Source organism: Oncorhynchus mykiss, chromosome 1, assembly GCF_057628025.1.
Source record: "Oncorhynchus mykiss isolate SJ-2025 chromosome 1, ASM5762802v1, whole genome shotgun sequence".
In the NCBI taxonomy this organism is placed as follows: Eukaryota; Metazoa; Chordata; class Actinopteri; order Salmoniformes; family Salmonidae; genus Oncorhynchus; species Oncorhynchus mykiss.
The window spans coordinates 88,732,587-88,749,975 of NC_143022.1; the positions used below are offsets into that span (position 1 = coordinate 88,732,587).

Consider the following 17,389-nt stretch of genomic DNA (forward strand, 5'->3'; position numbering starts at 1 on the left):
CTGCTGACTGACAGACTGACTGTCTCTGTTGACTGTCTCTGTTGACTGTCTCTGATGACTGACTGACTATCTCTGATGACCGACTGACTGTCTCTGATGACCGACTGTTTGTCTCTGCTGACTGACTGACTTTCTCTGATGACCGACTGACTGTCTCTGATGACCGACTGTTTGTCTCTGCTGACTGACTGACTCTGATGACTGACTGACTGACTGACTGTCTCTGATGACTGACTGACTGACTCTGCTGACTGACTGACTCTGATGACTGACTGACTGACTGTATCTGATGACTGGCTGACTGACTCTGCTGACTGACTGACTATAGTGACTGACTGACTTTGCTGACTGACTGACTTTGCTGACTGACTGACTCTGATGACTGACTGACTGTTTCTGCTGACTGACTGACTATAGTGACTGACTGACTTTGCTGACTGACTGACTCTGATGACTGACTGACTCTGATGACTGACTGACTCTGATGACTGACTGACTGTTTCTGCTGACTGACTGACTCTGCTGACTGATTCTGCTGACTGACTGACTCTGCTGACTGACTGACTCTGATGACTGACTGACTTTGCTGACTGACTGACTCTGATGACTGACTGACTGTTTCTGCTGACTGACTGACTATAGTGACTGACTGACTTTGCTGACTGACTGACTCTGATGACTGACTGACTCTGATGACTGACTGACTCTGCTGACTGACTGACTCTGATGACTGACTGGCTGACTCTGCCGACTGACTGACTCTGCTGACTGACTGACTGACTGTCTCTGCCGACTGACTGACTGTTTCTGCTGACTGACTGACTGACTAGGTCATCTATTGCTTTCTATCCTTTCATCACTCTGTTTTGTCCTCTGCTATTTGACCGGACTGGCATGCTGCTCATGTGTTGTTGTGGCTCCCACGCAATGGCATTTTACAGCTAAGGTACAAGGACAGATAGCTCCTCTCAACAAAGATGCTGCCATTTTGGAAGATGATGGTGGTGGGGGTTAAAGAGTTCAGATGAAAGAAGAGGTCAGAGTGTGACACATGTCTGTTATGGCACATAGGCTAGTATAAGTTTACTCTTCCTGTCTCCATGGTATAGTCACGTATAACCTCTCCACGTTTAGTCACGTGTGTTTCCCACGTGTTGCCTGTCTGCTAAACTCTACTCTACCCGAGTGGTGAAGTCACCCAGGTTCTGTATGCTGTCCATGCATTGTGTGTCGCAACTTCTACTCAACACTTTATTGTGTTCAGTAACTCACAACGAGGAAGGAAAGTTGTTGAATCTCTTGACCAAAATAAAACATCTGCACTAGGGATGATCACTCAGAATTCATCTCCTCAGTACACATCCGACATCCGTAGCCAGATGAGTTGTTCTGTGGAGGGTCCTCAAGGCTTGCTGGAGTTTCATCTGTTATCCAGTCCTAGTATCAGACTGTGTCTCATAAAAACAAATGCTGCACAATACGTGTGTCTCTCCGAGCCGTGCGTTTCCCAAAACCATGCAAGACTAAGGGAAGAGGCCTCTCCTTCCTGCCCCTACAGTACAGTGTGTATGCCCCAAGTCGGTTCCTCTTCCTGATGCACAATACATCAAAGACTAAAGTGAATTATTAGCAATAGGCAATTATTGTAATAACATGTAAGAAATCATTTATTTGATTGTGCTAATCTCTACACTGCTGCTCAACATTGAAAAAGGTCATCAGATATAATATACCAACCAAAACAAGGGAATCACTATACCGTAGACTTCTGGTTCATTTTATCAGAGGGCTTGAAATACATTTAACTGGTACAGTCATGCATCTAATACGGCTGATGTCTCCCACAGGGCATGGCTCAGAGCTCCAACACCTAGCCTGCTTTGTGTGATACACACACACCTATTCATCCACAGCTACCCACTGCCTTGCCCAGCAGTAAACACATGTTTGTACTGAATCCACACACTACTCTGCAGCTAGCAGCTTCCCAAAGCAGTGTATGTTGTGATAAACCAGCTTGGAGAGGTGTGTTCCTGTGTGATGTGAGAGGTGTGCTCCTGTGTGATGTGAGAGGTGTGTTCCTGTGTGATGTGAGAGGTGTGCTCCTGTGTGATGTGAGAGGTGTGCTCCTGTGTGATGTGAGAGGTGTGCTCCTGTGTGATGTGAGAGGTGTGTTCCTGTGTGATGTGAGAGGTGTGCTCCTGTGTGATGTGAGCAGTGTGCTCCTGTGTGATGTGAGCAGTGTGCTCCTGTGTGATGTGAGAGGTGGGCTCCTGTGTGATGTGAGAGGTGTGTTCCTGTGTGATGTGTGCTCCTGTGTGATGTGAGAGGTGTGCTCCTGTGTGATGTGAGCAGTGTGCTCCTGTGTGATGTGAGAGGTGTGTTCCTGTGTGATGTGAGAGGTGTGTTCCTGTGTGATGTGAGCGGTGTGCTCCTGTGTGATGTGAGCAGTGTGCTCCTGTGTGATGTGAGAGGTGGGCTCCTGTGTGATGTGAGAGGTGTGTTCCTGTGTGATGTGTGCTCCTGTGTGATGTGAGAGGTGTGCTCCTGTGTGATGTGAGCAGTGTGCTCCTGTGTGATGTGAGAGGTGTGCTCCTGTGTGATGTGAGAGGTGTGTTCCTGTGTGCTCCTGTGTGATGTGAGCAGTGTGCTCCTGTGTGATGTGAGAGGTGTGCTCCTTCCTGTGTGATGTGAGAGGTGTGTTCCTGTGTGATGTGAGAGGTGTGCTCCTGTGTGATGTGAGAGGTGTGCTCCTGTGTGATGTGAGAGGTGTGCTCCTGTGTGATGTGAGCTAGGCCAATTGTGTCGCCGCTCTATTGGACTCCCAATCACAGCCGGTTGTGACACAGCCTGGATTCGAACCAGGGTGTCTGTAGTGATGCCTATAGCACTGAGATTCAGTGCCTCAGACCGCTGAACCAGGGTGTCTGTAGTGATACCTCTAGCACTGAGATGCAGTGTCTCAGACCGCTGAACCAGGGAGTCTGTAGTGATACCTCTAGCACTGAGATGCAGTGCCTCAGACCGCTGAACCAGGGTGTCTGTAGAGATGCCTCTAGCACTGAGATGCAGTGTCTCAGACCGCTGAACCAGGGAGTCTGTAGAGATGCCTCTAGCACTGAGATGCAGTGCCTCAGACCGCTGAACCAGGGTGTCTGTAGAGATGCCTCTAGCACTGAGATGCAGTGCCTCAGACCTCTGAACCAGGGAGTCTGTAGAGATGCCTCTAGCACTGAGATGCAGTGCCTCAGACCACTGAACCAGGGTGTCTGTAGTGATACCTCTAGCACTGAGATTCAGTGCCTCAGAACGCTGAACCAGGGTGTCTGTAGTGATACCTCTAGCACTGAGATTCAGTGCCTCAGAACGCTGAACCAGGGTGTCTGTAGTGATACCTCTAGCACTGAGATTCAGTGCCTCAGAACGCTGAACCAGGGTGTCTGTAGTGATGCCTCTAGCACTGAGATGCAGTGTCTCAGACCGCTGAACCAGGGAGTCTGTAGCGATGCCTCAAGCACTGAGATGCAGTGCCTCAGACCGCTGAACCAGGGTGTCTGTAGAGATGCCTCTAGCACTGAGATGCAGTGCCTCAGACCTCTGAACCAGGGAGTCTGTAGAGATGCCTCTAGCACTGAGATGCAGTGCCTCAGACCACTGAACCAGGGTGTCTGTAGTGATACCTCTAGCACTGAGATTCAGTGCCTCAGAACGCTGAACCAGGGTGTCTGTAGTGATGCCTCTAGCACTGAGATTCCTCAGACCGCTGTGCCACTCAGGAGCCCATTGTACCAGCGTTGTAGTTGAGCTAGTTAGTAGTGAAAGGAGGAAGGAGAGCAACACTGTGATTCTGTTGATAGCTCAGAAGATGAGTCCAGATGTATTGCCCTAACAGGGAAGTTATTCAGTTACTCAGTCATCGGTTCAGTCTTATCCCAGACACTAATGCCCAGAGGCTGCGAACGCCAACAAGATTCACACGGTCAAATCCCAAATCCTCACGTCTCATTCCCTTCAACATGCACAAAACAACATGCTCCTTTCAAAGTGCTCAGTCCAGACTTCTCTCTGTCTTATAACAAACCCAAATGTCACACTATTCCATTTGTAGCGCACTATTTATTACAAGGGTGCATAGGGCTATACAGAAAAATAGTGCACTATTTAGGGAATTGCCATTTGGGACAAAGCCTGATGTCCATATGCTGCCAATGCCGAGCAGCTTTACAGTGTAAAACCCCCAAATCCCTACACCACCACTCCCCTAGTCCCTGTTCCTCTCTGGTCCAGTGTGGGACACAGCCAACCTACAATGACCACATGAAGCTTAGCACATCATCACAGGAGCTTCTGATTCATGTTTGACTGTGTCGCCAGCGGCAAGGAGAGAAATCCTTTTTAACAGGTACCCTTCCTCTTCCCTTTTGATCTCCTGCTGAGTGTCAGAAGTTGCGTCCCAAATGGCACCCCTATTCGCAACACTTCTTTAAACCAAAGCCCACAGGGTGCGCATAGGCCTCTAGTTAAAAGTAGTGCACTATATAGGTAATAGAGTATCATTTGTGACACAGCCCTAGACTGCCATTCTGTCAGTGCTACTGTATGCATAATGGATGGCAAGCAAGTCACATGACTACTAATGGTGCTACCCTCCACCATGGTGTGATGCAGACGCAAGGCTTTAATATTGAAAACAACACACACACACACACACACACACACACACACACACACACACCACCTTAATGACTACAAAGTCCAACTCCAAAGCGTTTGTCATTTTTCCTGCATACTGTACGACATGCCATCCTGACATGTTGTTAAGGTCAACCACTAGCAGTGGTATATTGGCCATATACCACACCCCCTCATGCCTTATTGCTATTATAAACTGGTTACCAACGTTATTAGAGCAGTAAAAACAAATGTTTTGTCATATCCGCGCTATATGGTCTGATTGATATACCACGGCTGTCAGCCAATCAGCATTCAGGGCTCGAACCACCCAGTTAATATATATATATGAACAGGTCTCCCTTGTAAAAGAGATGTGTCTCAATGAGAGTAGCCTGTATAAATAAAGGGACATGAATACGTCATTGACCAGAAATGATTCAAATACACCCTTTCCTTCTCTGCTCCTGTTCCCCTGTTCCCACCTGTTCCAAAGCCCTCTACGTCTCTTTAAAGGGAGACGTACGGTAGGGGCCTGATCGGTTGTTTTTCTTCAACTGAACAGAAGCAGACAGTGTGAGAGGGGCTGGGTTGGACGACAGCTTATACCCCAAATCAAATGTCTTATCCAATACCTTGATAGGAAGCTTGATACTTCCGTCTACTCCGTAAAGGTCCTGAGTGCTCAGAGACAGTGAAGTCAGGAGATACCTTGGCAGCTGAGGCCACCTTACCAAGTTGAAACCCAGAAGGTGTGAAAGGCAGACCTGGGTTCAAATACTATTTGAAATCGTTCAAATACTGTCGAGCGTTACCCTCCCTGAAGTGCCAGACGTGTTTGGGACTACATTTTTTGACTATTCTACTGGTTGCATTGCGCATTGGCTAACTCAATCAAGCACAGTGAAAGTATTTTAAATGATTTTCAGTACTATTTGAACCCAGGTCTGGAAACTCACAAGGCGTAAAACTAATGTGTAATGTTGGGCGAGGGTTGTTAATTGGGTGAGAGATATCAACTGGCCTTCTGGCGAGAGAGTGAGAGTGAGAGTGAGAGTGAGAGTGAGAGTGAGAGAGAGAGAGAGAGAGAGAGAGAGAGAGAGACCCAACCCCAATAATAAGTCTTCTTTCCCTTCCTTAAACCACAAGCTTCCAAGGTTGATCAACAACTTCCCTGGGCTACCTGTGACAGGCTCAGAGCTTTAACCCCCCTAAAGCTGATTGGTGCACCCTTGAGTTGAAATTTAACCTTAGCACATTCATAGTAACCAGGAAGCCATGCAGGCCAGCAGCCATCAAAGACAGAGCCTGCGGCCCAAATGGAACTCTTTGTACTATTCAGAAGTAGTGCACTACCTCATAGGGCTCTGGTCAGAAGTAGTGCACTAGCTCATAGGGCTCTGGTCAGAAGTAGTGCACTACCTCATAGGGCTCTGGTCAGAAGTAGTGTACTACCTCATAGGGCTCTGGTCAGAAGTAGTGCACTACCTCATAGGGCTTTGGTCAGAAGTAGTGTACTACCTCATAGGGCTCTGGTCAGAAGTAGTGCACTACCTCATAGGGCTCTGGTCAGAAGTAGTGTACTACCTCATAGGGCTCTGGTCAGAAGTAGTGCACTACCTCATAGGGCTTTGGTCAGAAGTAGTGTACTACCTCATAGGGCTCTGGTCAGAAGTAGTGCACTACCTCATAGGGTTCTGGTCAGAAGTAGTGCACTAGCTCATAGGGTTCTGGTCAGAAGTAGTGCACTAGCTCATAGGGCTCTGGTCAGAAGTAGTGTACTACCTCATAGGGCTCTGGTCAGAAGTAGTGTACTACCTCATAGGGCTCTGGTCAGAAGTAGTGTACTACCTCATAGGACTCTGGTCAGAAGTAGTGCACTACCTCATAGGACTCTGGTCAGAAGTAGTGCACTACCTCATAGGGCTCTGGTCAGAAGTAGTGTCCTACATACAGCAGGGAACAGGTCTCCATTCGAGGACCCATCCTGGGTATTAATAGAGAGGTTGTGTGTGTCTTCAACAGAACACATTTTTTTGACACGGATTCAAATGGCCGACTGGCTTAGTGTAACGACTCTACTCCACTCACACATTATTACTGAAGGAGATACCCTTCCACACCTGACCTGGGTTCAATTAGTATTGGACTTCTTTCAACAACAACAAAAATAAGCATTTGAATGAGCCTGACTGGAGTGCCAGTTGACAGGGTTTTTGCCTATTCCACTAGACCCATCACGCCAGGGGAGCTCAAATGAAGTGTAGTTAAAAAGAAAGAAAACAAATCATGTTTGAACCCAGGCATGTTCCACACTCAAGAAGACATTAGTTTAAATGCTACTTTATTCCCTTATGGGGCTCACTGCTTTTAATGAACAGTGGTCCAAACCCAGCGAGGAAACATTACAACATGCTGATTGGACTCCAATTGGACTCCAAACACAGACTGAAACCAATTAAAAGGGTTATGATTGGGTAGAAATTGGACATTATGTTCAAGTTCTCATAGAGGTCACGCTATAATTTGTGACCTTTGACACCGAACGATTCAGTTGCCTCCAAGGTCAGATACGCTATGTTGCAACGTTCCACTTCTGGTGTGAGGATATAAACAGTAGCACCAGCCATCTGCTCTAACTAACTTATGGTGTGAGGATATAAACAGTAGCACCAGCCATCAGCTCTAACTAACTTCCGATTTCAATTCTCTTTTTCTGTCCAGGAATTATTGCATTGAGAATGTGATTCACTGTTAGCTCATGCAGTGTCAGTGAGAGCTACGGAAAAGTTCAGGAATAGCACTAAACTGTTGATATACACTGAGTGTACCAAACTTTAAGAATATATTTCTTATTAAGGCCCCCCCACTCTCCCCTTTTGCTCTCAGAACAGCCTCAATTCGTCGGGTCATGGACTCGGGTCATGGAAAGGTGTCCAAAGCGTTCCACAGGGATGCTGCTCATGTTGACTCCAAAGCGTTCCACAGGGATGCTGCTCATGTTGACTCCAAAGCATTCCACAGGGATGCTGCTCATGTTGACTCCAAAGCGTTCCACAGGGATGCTGCTCATGTTGACTCCAAAGCGTTCCACAGGGATGCTGCTCATGTTGACTCCAAAGCGTTCCACAGGGATGCTGCTCATGTTGACTCCAAAGCGTTCCACAGGGATGCTGCTCATGTTGACTCCAAAGCATTCCACAGGGATGCTGCTCATGTTGACTCCAATGCTTCCACAGGGATGCTGCTCATGTTGACTCCAATGCTTCCCACAGTTGTGTCAAGTTAGCTGGATGTCCTTAGGGTAGTGGACCATTCTTGAAAGACACGGGTAACTGTTGAGCGTAAATAACCCAGCAGCGTTGCAGTTCTTGACCCAAACTGGTGTGCCTGGCACCTACTACCATACCCCGTTCAAAATAACTTAAATATTTTGTCTTGCCCATTCAACCTACAATCCATGTCTCAACTGTCTCATGGCTTAATAAGCATTATTTAACCTGTCTCCTCCCCTTCATCTACACCGAATGAAGTGGATTTAACAAATTACATCACAATAAGGGATCATAGCTGTCACCTGGATTCACCTGGTCAGTCTATGTCATGGAAAGAGCAGGTGTTCTTAATGTTTTGTACACTCAATGTATAGATATGAACTGTTTATAGTATTGTAACTAGCCTACTAGGGAAATGCTATTGTTGCCCATGGCCCAAATTCGCAAAGCCCCTTAGTGTAGAAGTGCTGATATAGGATCAGTTTCCCTTTCAGATCATAATGAATAAGATTATATTGACAGAGGAGACCTGATCCTAGATCTGTACTCTGACTCTAAACCTCTTTGTGAATACGGGCCCAGATGTCTCGAAGAGTATCGTTTCCCAGCATCGACTAATCCGGAAGGCAGACTTACATGGCCCACTTCTGAATAAATCACTACTTCTACATAAACCACCACTCAGCCCTCAATAAATCTTCTGTAACAGCCCAATGTCCATAACTGAGCCAGTATCGTCATCTGTGAAGAAATAATAATTGACTGCCATAATCGGTGTACTTGTTTGTAATAGTTTGTTATGACGTCAGAGCCAGACTCGCAGAGGGCAGGGGGAGCCTCGTATGACCATATTACACACTTACTCCATCGGTCATTGATGACTCAGTCAGGGGTTGGCAACAACAATCACATTCCTCTAACACAAGGTGGCCAATTCCAGTCCTCGAGGGCCTGATTGGTGTCACAGTTTTGCCCCAGCCCCAGCAAACACACCTGACTCCAGTAATCAGCCGGGCTAGACAATCTGGACCCTCTCTTTCTAAAATGATCTGTCAAAATTGTTGCAACCCTTATTACTAGCCTGTTCAACCTCTCTTTCGTATCGTCTGAGATTCCCAAAGATTGGAAAGCTGCCGCGATCATCCCCCTCTTCAAAGGGGAGACACTCTAGACCCAAACTGCTACAGACCTACAGTATATCTATCCTACCCTGCCTTTCTAAGGTCTTTGAAAGCCAAGTTAACAAACAGATTACCAACCATTTAGAATCCCACCGTACCTTCTCCGCTATGCAATCTGGTTTCAGAGCCGGTCATGGGTGCACCTCAGCCATGCTCAAGGTCCTAAATTATATCATAACCACCATCGATCGTTAAGAGACATTACTGTGCAGCCATCTTCATCGACCTGACCAAGGCTTTCGACTCTGTCAATCACCACATTCTTATCTGGTTCACCAGCTACTTCTCAGACAGAGTTCAGTTTCAAATCGGAGGGCCTGATGTCTGGACCTCTGGCAGTCTCTATGGGGGTGCCACAGGGTTCAATTCTCGGGCAGACTCTCTTCTCTGTATACATCAATGATGTCACTCTTGTTGCTGGTGATTCTCTCATCCACCTCTACGCAGACGACACCATTCTGTATACTTCTGGCCCTTCTTTGGACACTGTGTTAACTAACCTCCAGACGAGCTTCAATGCCATACAACTCTCCTACTGTTGCCTCCAACTGCTCTTAAATGCAAGTAAAACTAAATGCATGCTCTTCAGCCGATCGCTGCCCGCACCTGCCCGCCCGTCCAGCATCACTACTCTGGACAGCTCTGACTTAGAATATGTGGACACCTACAAATACCTAGGTGTCTGGTTAGACTGTAAACTCTCCCTACAGACTCACATTAATTAAGCATCTCCAATCCAAAATTAAATCTAGAATCGGCTTCCTATGTCGCAACAAAGCATCCTTCAATCATGCTGCCAAACATACCCTCGTAAAAATGACCAGCCTACCGATCCTCGACTTCGGCGATGTCATTTACAAAATAGCCTCCAACACTCTACTCAACAAATTGGATGCAGTCTATCACAGTGCCATCCGTTTTGTCACCAAAGCTCCATATCCTACCCACCATTGCGACCTGTACGCTCTCAATGGCTGGCCCTCGCTTCATACTTGTCACCGGACACACTGGCTTCAGGTCATTTACAAGTCTCTGCTAGGTAAAGCCCCGCCTTATCTCAGCTCACTGGTCACCATAGCAGCACCCACCCGTAGCACACGCTCCAGCAGGTATATCTCACTGGTCACCCCCAAAGCCAATTCCTCATTTAGCCGCCTTTCCTTCTAGTTGTCTGCTGCCAATGACTGGAACGAACTGCAAAAATCACTGAAACTGGAGGCTTCTATCTCCCTCACTAGCTTTAAGCACCAGCTGTCAGAGCAGCTTATAGATCACTGCATCTGTACATAGCCCATCTGTAAATAGCCCATCCAACTACCTCATCCCCATACTGTATTTATTTATCTTTCTCCTTTGCACCCCAGTATCTCAGTTTCTCTACTTGCACATTCATCTTCTGCACATCAATCACTCCAGTGTTTAATTGGTATATTGTAATTACATCGCCACCATGGCATATTTATTGCCTTACCTCCCTTATCCTACCACATTTGCACACACTGTATATATACTTTTTTCTACTGTATTATTGACTGTATGTTTGTTTATTCCATGTGTAACTGTGTTGTTGTATGTGTCGAACTGCTTTGCTTTATTCTTGGCCAGGTCACAGTTGTAAATGAGAACTTGTTCTCAACTAGCCTACCTGGTTAAATAAAGGTGAAATAAATTAAATAAATAAAATCACCTAATCATGATCTTCAGATTAGAATGCCAGGTGATTAATCAGCTGTGTTTGCTAGGGATGGAGAAAAAGTGTGAGACCAATCAGGCCTCTAACAAGTCATCTTTTGGATTGGCTTCTAAAGTGAATACACTATACTTACACTACTTACGTTTGAAAACCAACATAACGGGACAATCTCAACACTCAACAATCAAATTAAGATCCTGCATCTGAAGCATCACAGTATCATGCTGTAGTTTAATCAAGGCTAAGTTGAATGTAAAAAGATGTATACAATCACTACTGTAAGTGGCCCTGGATAAGAGCGTCTGCTAAATGACTACAATGTAAAAATGACATTGACCACTGCAGTACCTCCAGGAATTGGTGAGAGCTCTACGACTGTAGCAGGAGGTGAAATCCAAGTGGGCCAACTGGGTAGAACTGGAATGTTCTTGTTTGTACAGTCACAGCCATTGTTCTTTTAACCCTGTATGGCCCTTTATAGGAAACATAACACTGCTTAGGACAGCTGCCTGCTGGGACTGGCCACGTGTGCTGCCAGTCATGTTGACCTCTCAGAGACATTTATTAAACCTAGTCCAACTATTAGCATTCCCCCAGGACTCGACCCTACCAGGCCCACCCAGGCCCACCCAGGCCAACTCCGGACCATACTCCACACGCTGTCCTCAGCTGTTGTCAGGCAGTCCCCAGGGGAAGGGGTCCAGAAGCAGGAGAAAGGCCCAGCCCAGGCCACACAAAGAGTAGCAGTGCCTGTGTGTGATTGTGTGTGTGGCGTTTACTCACCCTTTTTCCCTCTTTGCCCAGAGCCCCCGTCTGACCTGGCAACCCAGGGGATCCCTAGGGACAGAAGACAGAAGGGTATCAGATCAGGGCTGTCATTTGTGTATGGCCAGGCTATGGGTGTTGCGTTACCCTAGCTTCACGGTCTAGGCCTCTCATAGCAGCAGTAAACTGGACACATAGCCTAGCATTCCCCTGTTTGACACGCCATTGATATCTGCTATTTGTTGAAATGTCGCTTCTGTATAAGAGAGAGAGAGAGGGGCTGGATGCTAGCCTGGTGCCAGATCTGTTTGTGCTATCATGCCAATGCCTTCCTACTCATTGCCATGCCAAAGGAAGATTGGCTCGACAAGGACAGCAATGGACCAGGCTAGCTGGATGCTGGATGGATTCCTAGATAGACCGGTTGGATGGCATTCAGTGTTGGAATGAGTGTGTATCCAGCTTGTTTCTGTGGAGACAGATGTAAACTCATGGCCTCATCCCAGACCTGTTGCCAATGACAATATGAGTTAGAAAGGCAGCACAAACAGATCCTGGATCAGGCTATGGGTTAACAGCATGTTGCTTATAAAGCTGCTATGGAGACAGATGTTAGATCCACATGTTCTCAGCACACCATTGGAGGCTGCTGACAGGAGGACGGTTCATAATAATGGCTGGAACAGAGCAAATGGAACGGCATCAATTACCTGGAAACCATGTGTTTGATGTATTTGATACCATTCCACTGATTCTGCTCCAGTCATTACCACTAGCCTGTTCTCCCAAACTAAGATGCCACCAACCTCCTGTGCAGCACAAAGACCACTGGCTGCCTAGTTGGCTTAATTGCTGTATGAAAATACCTAGTTTTGATTTCATTCAAGTTTAATTGCTGGTGCTGGGCGTACCATATCTCCAGTTAGGCCAGGTGGACCCTGTCAGATGCAAAACATAGGTGTAAGACTGGTTATATAGGTGTAAGACTGGTAACATAGGTGTAAGACTGGTAACATAGGTGTAAGACTGGTAACATAGGTGTAAGACTGGTAACATAGGTGTAAAACGGGTAACATAGGTGTAAGACTGGTAACATAGGTGTAAGACTGGTAACATAGGTGTAAAACTGGTAACATAGGTGTAAGACTGGTAACATAGGTGTAAAACTGGTAACATAGGTGTAAGACTGGTAACATAGGTGTAAGACTGGTAACATAGGTGTAAAACTGGTAACATAGGTGTAAGACTGGTAACATAGGTGCAAGACTGGTAACATAGGTGTAAGACTGGTAACATAGGTGTAAGACTGGTAACATAGGTTTAAGACTGGTAACATAAGTGTAAGACTGGTTATATAGGTGTAAAACTGGTTATATAGGTTTAAGACTGGTTATATAGGTGTAAGACTGGTAACATAGGTGTAAGACTGGTAACATAGGTGTAAGACTGGTTATATAGGTGTAAGACTGGTTATATAGGTTTAAGACTGGTTATATAGGTGTAAAACTGGTTATATAGGTTTAAGACTGGTTATATAGGTGTAAGACTGGTAACATAGGTGTAAGACTGGTAACATAGGTGTAAGACTGGTTATATAGGTGTAAGACTGGTTATATAGGTTTAAGACTGGTTATATAGGTGTAAGACTGGTAACATAGGTGTAAGACTGGTAACATAGGTGTAAGACTGGTAACATAAGTGTAAGACTGGTAACATAGGTGTAAGACTGGTAACATAGGTGTAAGACTGGTAACATAGGTGTAAGACTGGTAACATAAGTGTAAGACTGGTAACATAGGTGTAAGACTGGTAACATAGGTGTAAGACTGGTTATATAGGTGTAAGACTGGTAACATAGGTGTAAGACTGGTAACATAGGTGTAAGACTGGTAACATAGGTGTAAGACTGGTAACATAGGTGTGCGTTTCAACGGCTTAGACACGAGACGTATGTGAAAGGGTCTACAGACAATCACGGATTATCACCAGACACATCGCGGACACCGACGTCTTGCTACCGGACAAGCTAGATAACTTCTTCGCCTGCTTTGAGGATAACACAAGTGCACCGACGTGTCCTGCTCCCAACGACTGTTGACTCTTGTTCTCTGTGGATGACGGGAGTAAGACATTTAAACGTATTAACCTTCGCAAGGCTGTTGGTCCAGATGGCATCCATAGCTGCGTCCTCAGAGCATGCGCAGACAAGCTGGCTGGAGTGTTTACGGACATATTCAATCCATCCCTATCCTAGTCTGCTGTCCCCACATGCTCAAGATGTCCACCATTGTTCCTGTACCCAAAAAAGCAAAGGTAACTGAACTAAATTACTATCGCGCCGTATCACTCACTTCTATCATCATGAAGTGCTTTGAGAGGCTAGTTAAGGATCATATCACCTCTACCTTACATTACACCCTAGACCCACTTAAATTTTCTTACTGCCCCAATAGATCCACAGACAATTAAATTGCCAATACACTGCACACTGCCCTATCCCATCTGGAAAAGAGGAATACCTATGTAAGAATGCTGTTCATTGACTACAGCTCAGCCTTCAACACCATAGTACCCTCCTATTCTCCCTGTTCACCCATGACTGCGTGGCCACGCACACCTCCAACTCAATCATCAAGTTTGCAGATGACACAACAGTAGTAGGCCTGATTACCAACAATAACAAGACAGCCTACAGGGAGGAGGTGAGGGCCCTCGGAGTGTGGTGTCAGGAAATGAACCTCTCCCTCAACGTCAACAAAACAAAGGAGCTGATGGTGGACTTCAGGAAACAGCAAAGGGAGCAAGCCTCTATCCACATTGATGTGACCGCAGTGGAGAAGGTGGAAAGCATCAAGTTCCTCGGCGTACACATCACAGACACTGAAATGGTCTACCCACACAGACAGCGTGGTGAAGAAGGTGCAACAGTGTCTCTTCAACCTTGTCTTGGCCCCTAAAACCCTCACAAACTTTTACAGACACACAATTGAGAGCATCCTGTCAGGCTGTATCACCGCCTGGTACGGCAACTACACCGCCCGCAACCGCAGCGCTCTCCAGAGGGTGGTGCGGTCTGCCCAACACATCACTGGGATCATACTGCCTGCCCTCCAGGACACCTACAGCACCCGAAGGCCAAAAAGATAATCAAGGACATCAACCACCCGAGTAACGGCCTGTTCACCCCGCTATCATCCAGAAGTACAGGTCAGTACAGGTGCATCAAAGCTGGGACCGAGAGTCTGAATAACAGCTTCTATTCCAAGGCCATCAGACTGTTAAACAGCCACCACTAGCCGGCTTCCACCCGGTACCTCAACCCTGCAGAGGCTGCTGACATATATACATAGACATGGAATGACTGGCCACTTTAATAATGGAACACTAGTCACTTTAATAATGGAACACTAGTCACATTAATACTGGAACACTAGTCACTTTAATAATGGTTTCATACTGCTTTACTCATCTCATATCTATATACTGTATTATATTCTACTGTATTTTAGTCAATGCCACTCCAATATTGCTCAATCTAATATTAATATATTTCTTAATTCCATTCTTTTACTTTTAGATTTGTGTATATTTTGTGAATCACTTTTAGATACTACTGCACTGTTAGATACTACTGCACTGTTAGATACTACTGCACTGTTAGATACTACTGCACTGTTAGATTCTACTGCAGTGTTAGATACTACTGCACTGTTAGAATCTACTGCACTGTTAGATACTACTGCAGTGTTAGATTCTACTGCAGTGTTAGATTCTACTGCACTGTTAGATACTACTGCACTGTTAGATACTACTGCACTGTTAGATACTACTGCACTGTTAGACACTACTGCACTGTTAGATACTACTGCACTGTTAGATACTACTGCACTGTTAGATACTACTGCACTGTTAGATACTACTGCACTTTTAGATACTACTGTACTGTTAGATACTACTGCACTGTTAGATACTACTGCACTGTTAGATTCTACTGCACTGTTAGACACTACTGCACTGTTAGATACTACTGCACTGTTAGATACTACTGCACTGTTAGATACTACTGCACTGTTAGATACTACTGCACTGTTAGATATTACTGCACTGTTAGATACTACTGCACTGTTAGATACTACTGCAGTGTTAGATACTACTGCACTGTTAGATTCTACTGCACTGTTAGATACTACTGCACTGTTAGATTCTACTGCACTGTTAGATACTACTGCACAGTTAGATTCTACTGCAGTGTTAGATACTACTGCACTGTTAGATTCTACTGCACTGTTAGATACTACTGCACTGTTAGATACTACTGCAGTGTTAGATTCTACTGCAGTGTTAGATTCTACTGCACTGTTAGATTCTACTGCACTGTTAGATACTACTGCACTGTTAGATACTACTGCAGTGTTAGATTCTACTGCACTGTTAGATCATTCACAATGATAACACGTCCGCACGCCATCAATATTAGGAACTCCCATAGTTCTCCAACATAACTCCTGCAGTTGTCATTCACAATGATAACACGTCCGTACGCCATCAATATTAGGAACTCCCATAGTTCTCCAACATAACTCCTGCAGTTGTCATTCCTCATCTGACAAGGCCTCATATAAACTGCTGTATGCCTGGGTCTATTGTAAATCTGACCTAGGCAGGGCCATTGTTTCGTGACGAATTACATAATAAAAAGTGCACTTCATCAAATTGATTTGGATCAGGAGGAGAGGGCTGTTTGGTTTCATGTCTGGTTTATTTAACAGCCTGTCAAAACAGCATAGATAGGTATGTGTTGCTGGGTACATACGGATGTGAGCTTCAGACTCTGTGTACCACATAAAAACAATGAAATGTCAAGGAAAATATGAATATACCTGATCTCCCTTGAGTCCCTCTTTCTCCACCTGAAACAAACAAGAGAAAACAATGACAACTACAATATGACAGTTACAATATCAGTCTAATTGAAGACACATTATACACTATACAAAATAGTTCAATCAGAAGAACAAAACAGCATTTGTAGATTGATCAGAATGTGGCAGGTTATGGTTTTTGTAATCTCGTAACAATTCTTTGAAAAATGCTGCTGTGAATGTGGGTCAGAAGGGACTGAGTCCAAGCAGTACTACTTGAACCCAGGTTAGGGCCTTTCACAGTCACACTCCTACTGGGGATGTGGGTGGAAGGGAGGGGAGCAGTCACACTCCTACTGGTGATGTGGGTGGAAGGGAGGGGAGCAGACACACTCCTACTGGGCGATGTGGGTGGAAGGGAGGGGAGCAGTCACACTCCTACTGGTGATGTGGGTGGAAGGGAGGGGAGCAGTCACACTCCTACTGGGGATGTGGGTGGAAGGGAGGGGAGCAGACACACTCCTACTGGTGATGTGGGTGGAAGGGAGGGGAGCAGACACACTCCTACTGGGGATGTGGGTGGAAGGGAGGGGAGCAGACACACTCCTACTGGTGATGTGGGTGGAAGGGAGGGGAGCAGACACACTCCTACTGGTGATGTGGGTGGAAGGGAGGGGAGCAGACACACTCCTACTGGTGATGTGGGTGGAAGGGAGGGGAGCAGACACACTCCTGGGGATGTGGGTGGATGGGAGGGGAGCAGACAGACAGACAGACAGTCATGTATGCAGACAGACATACAATCAAAAGGACAGACAGACATATGGACAGACAGACGGATGACAGACAGAGACAGTCAGACAGACGGACGGACAGACAGGCAGACAGGCAGGCAGACGGGCGGACGGACGGACAGGCAGACAGGCGGACAGACAGACAGAC

General features: G+C 46.0%; 1 protein-coding gene across 4 annotated transcripts in view; it reads right to left on the bottom strand.

Annotated features, from left to right (window-relative positions):
• LOC110519057 (uncharacterized) overlaps window positions 1-17,389 on the bottom strand; it is a 273,392-nt gene that overhangs the window by 175,621 nt on the left and 80,382 nt on the right. For all 4 annotated transcript variants that reach the window (XM_090243315.1, XM_090243313.1, XM_090243317.1 and 1 more), the window contains exons 16-17: window positions 16,466-16,495; window positions 11,604-11,657 (exon numbers count right to left, since the gene is read on the bottom strand). In XM_090243315.1, coding sequence (XP_090099441.1) covers window positions 11,604-11,657; window positions 16,466-16,495 — 84 coding nt within the window. The remainder of the gene's footprint in view (window positions 1-11,603; window positions 11,658-16,465; window positions 16,496-17,389) is intronic.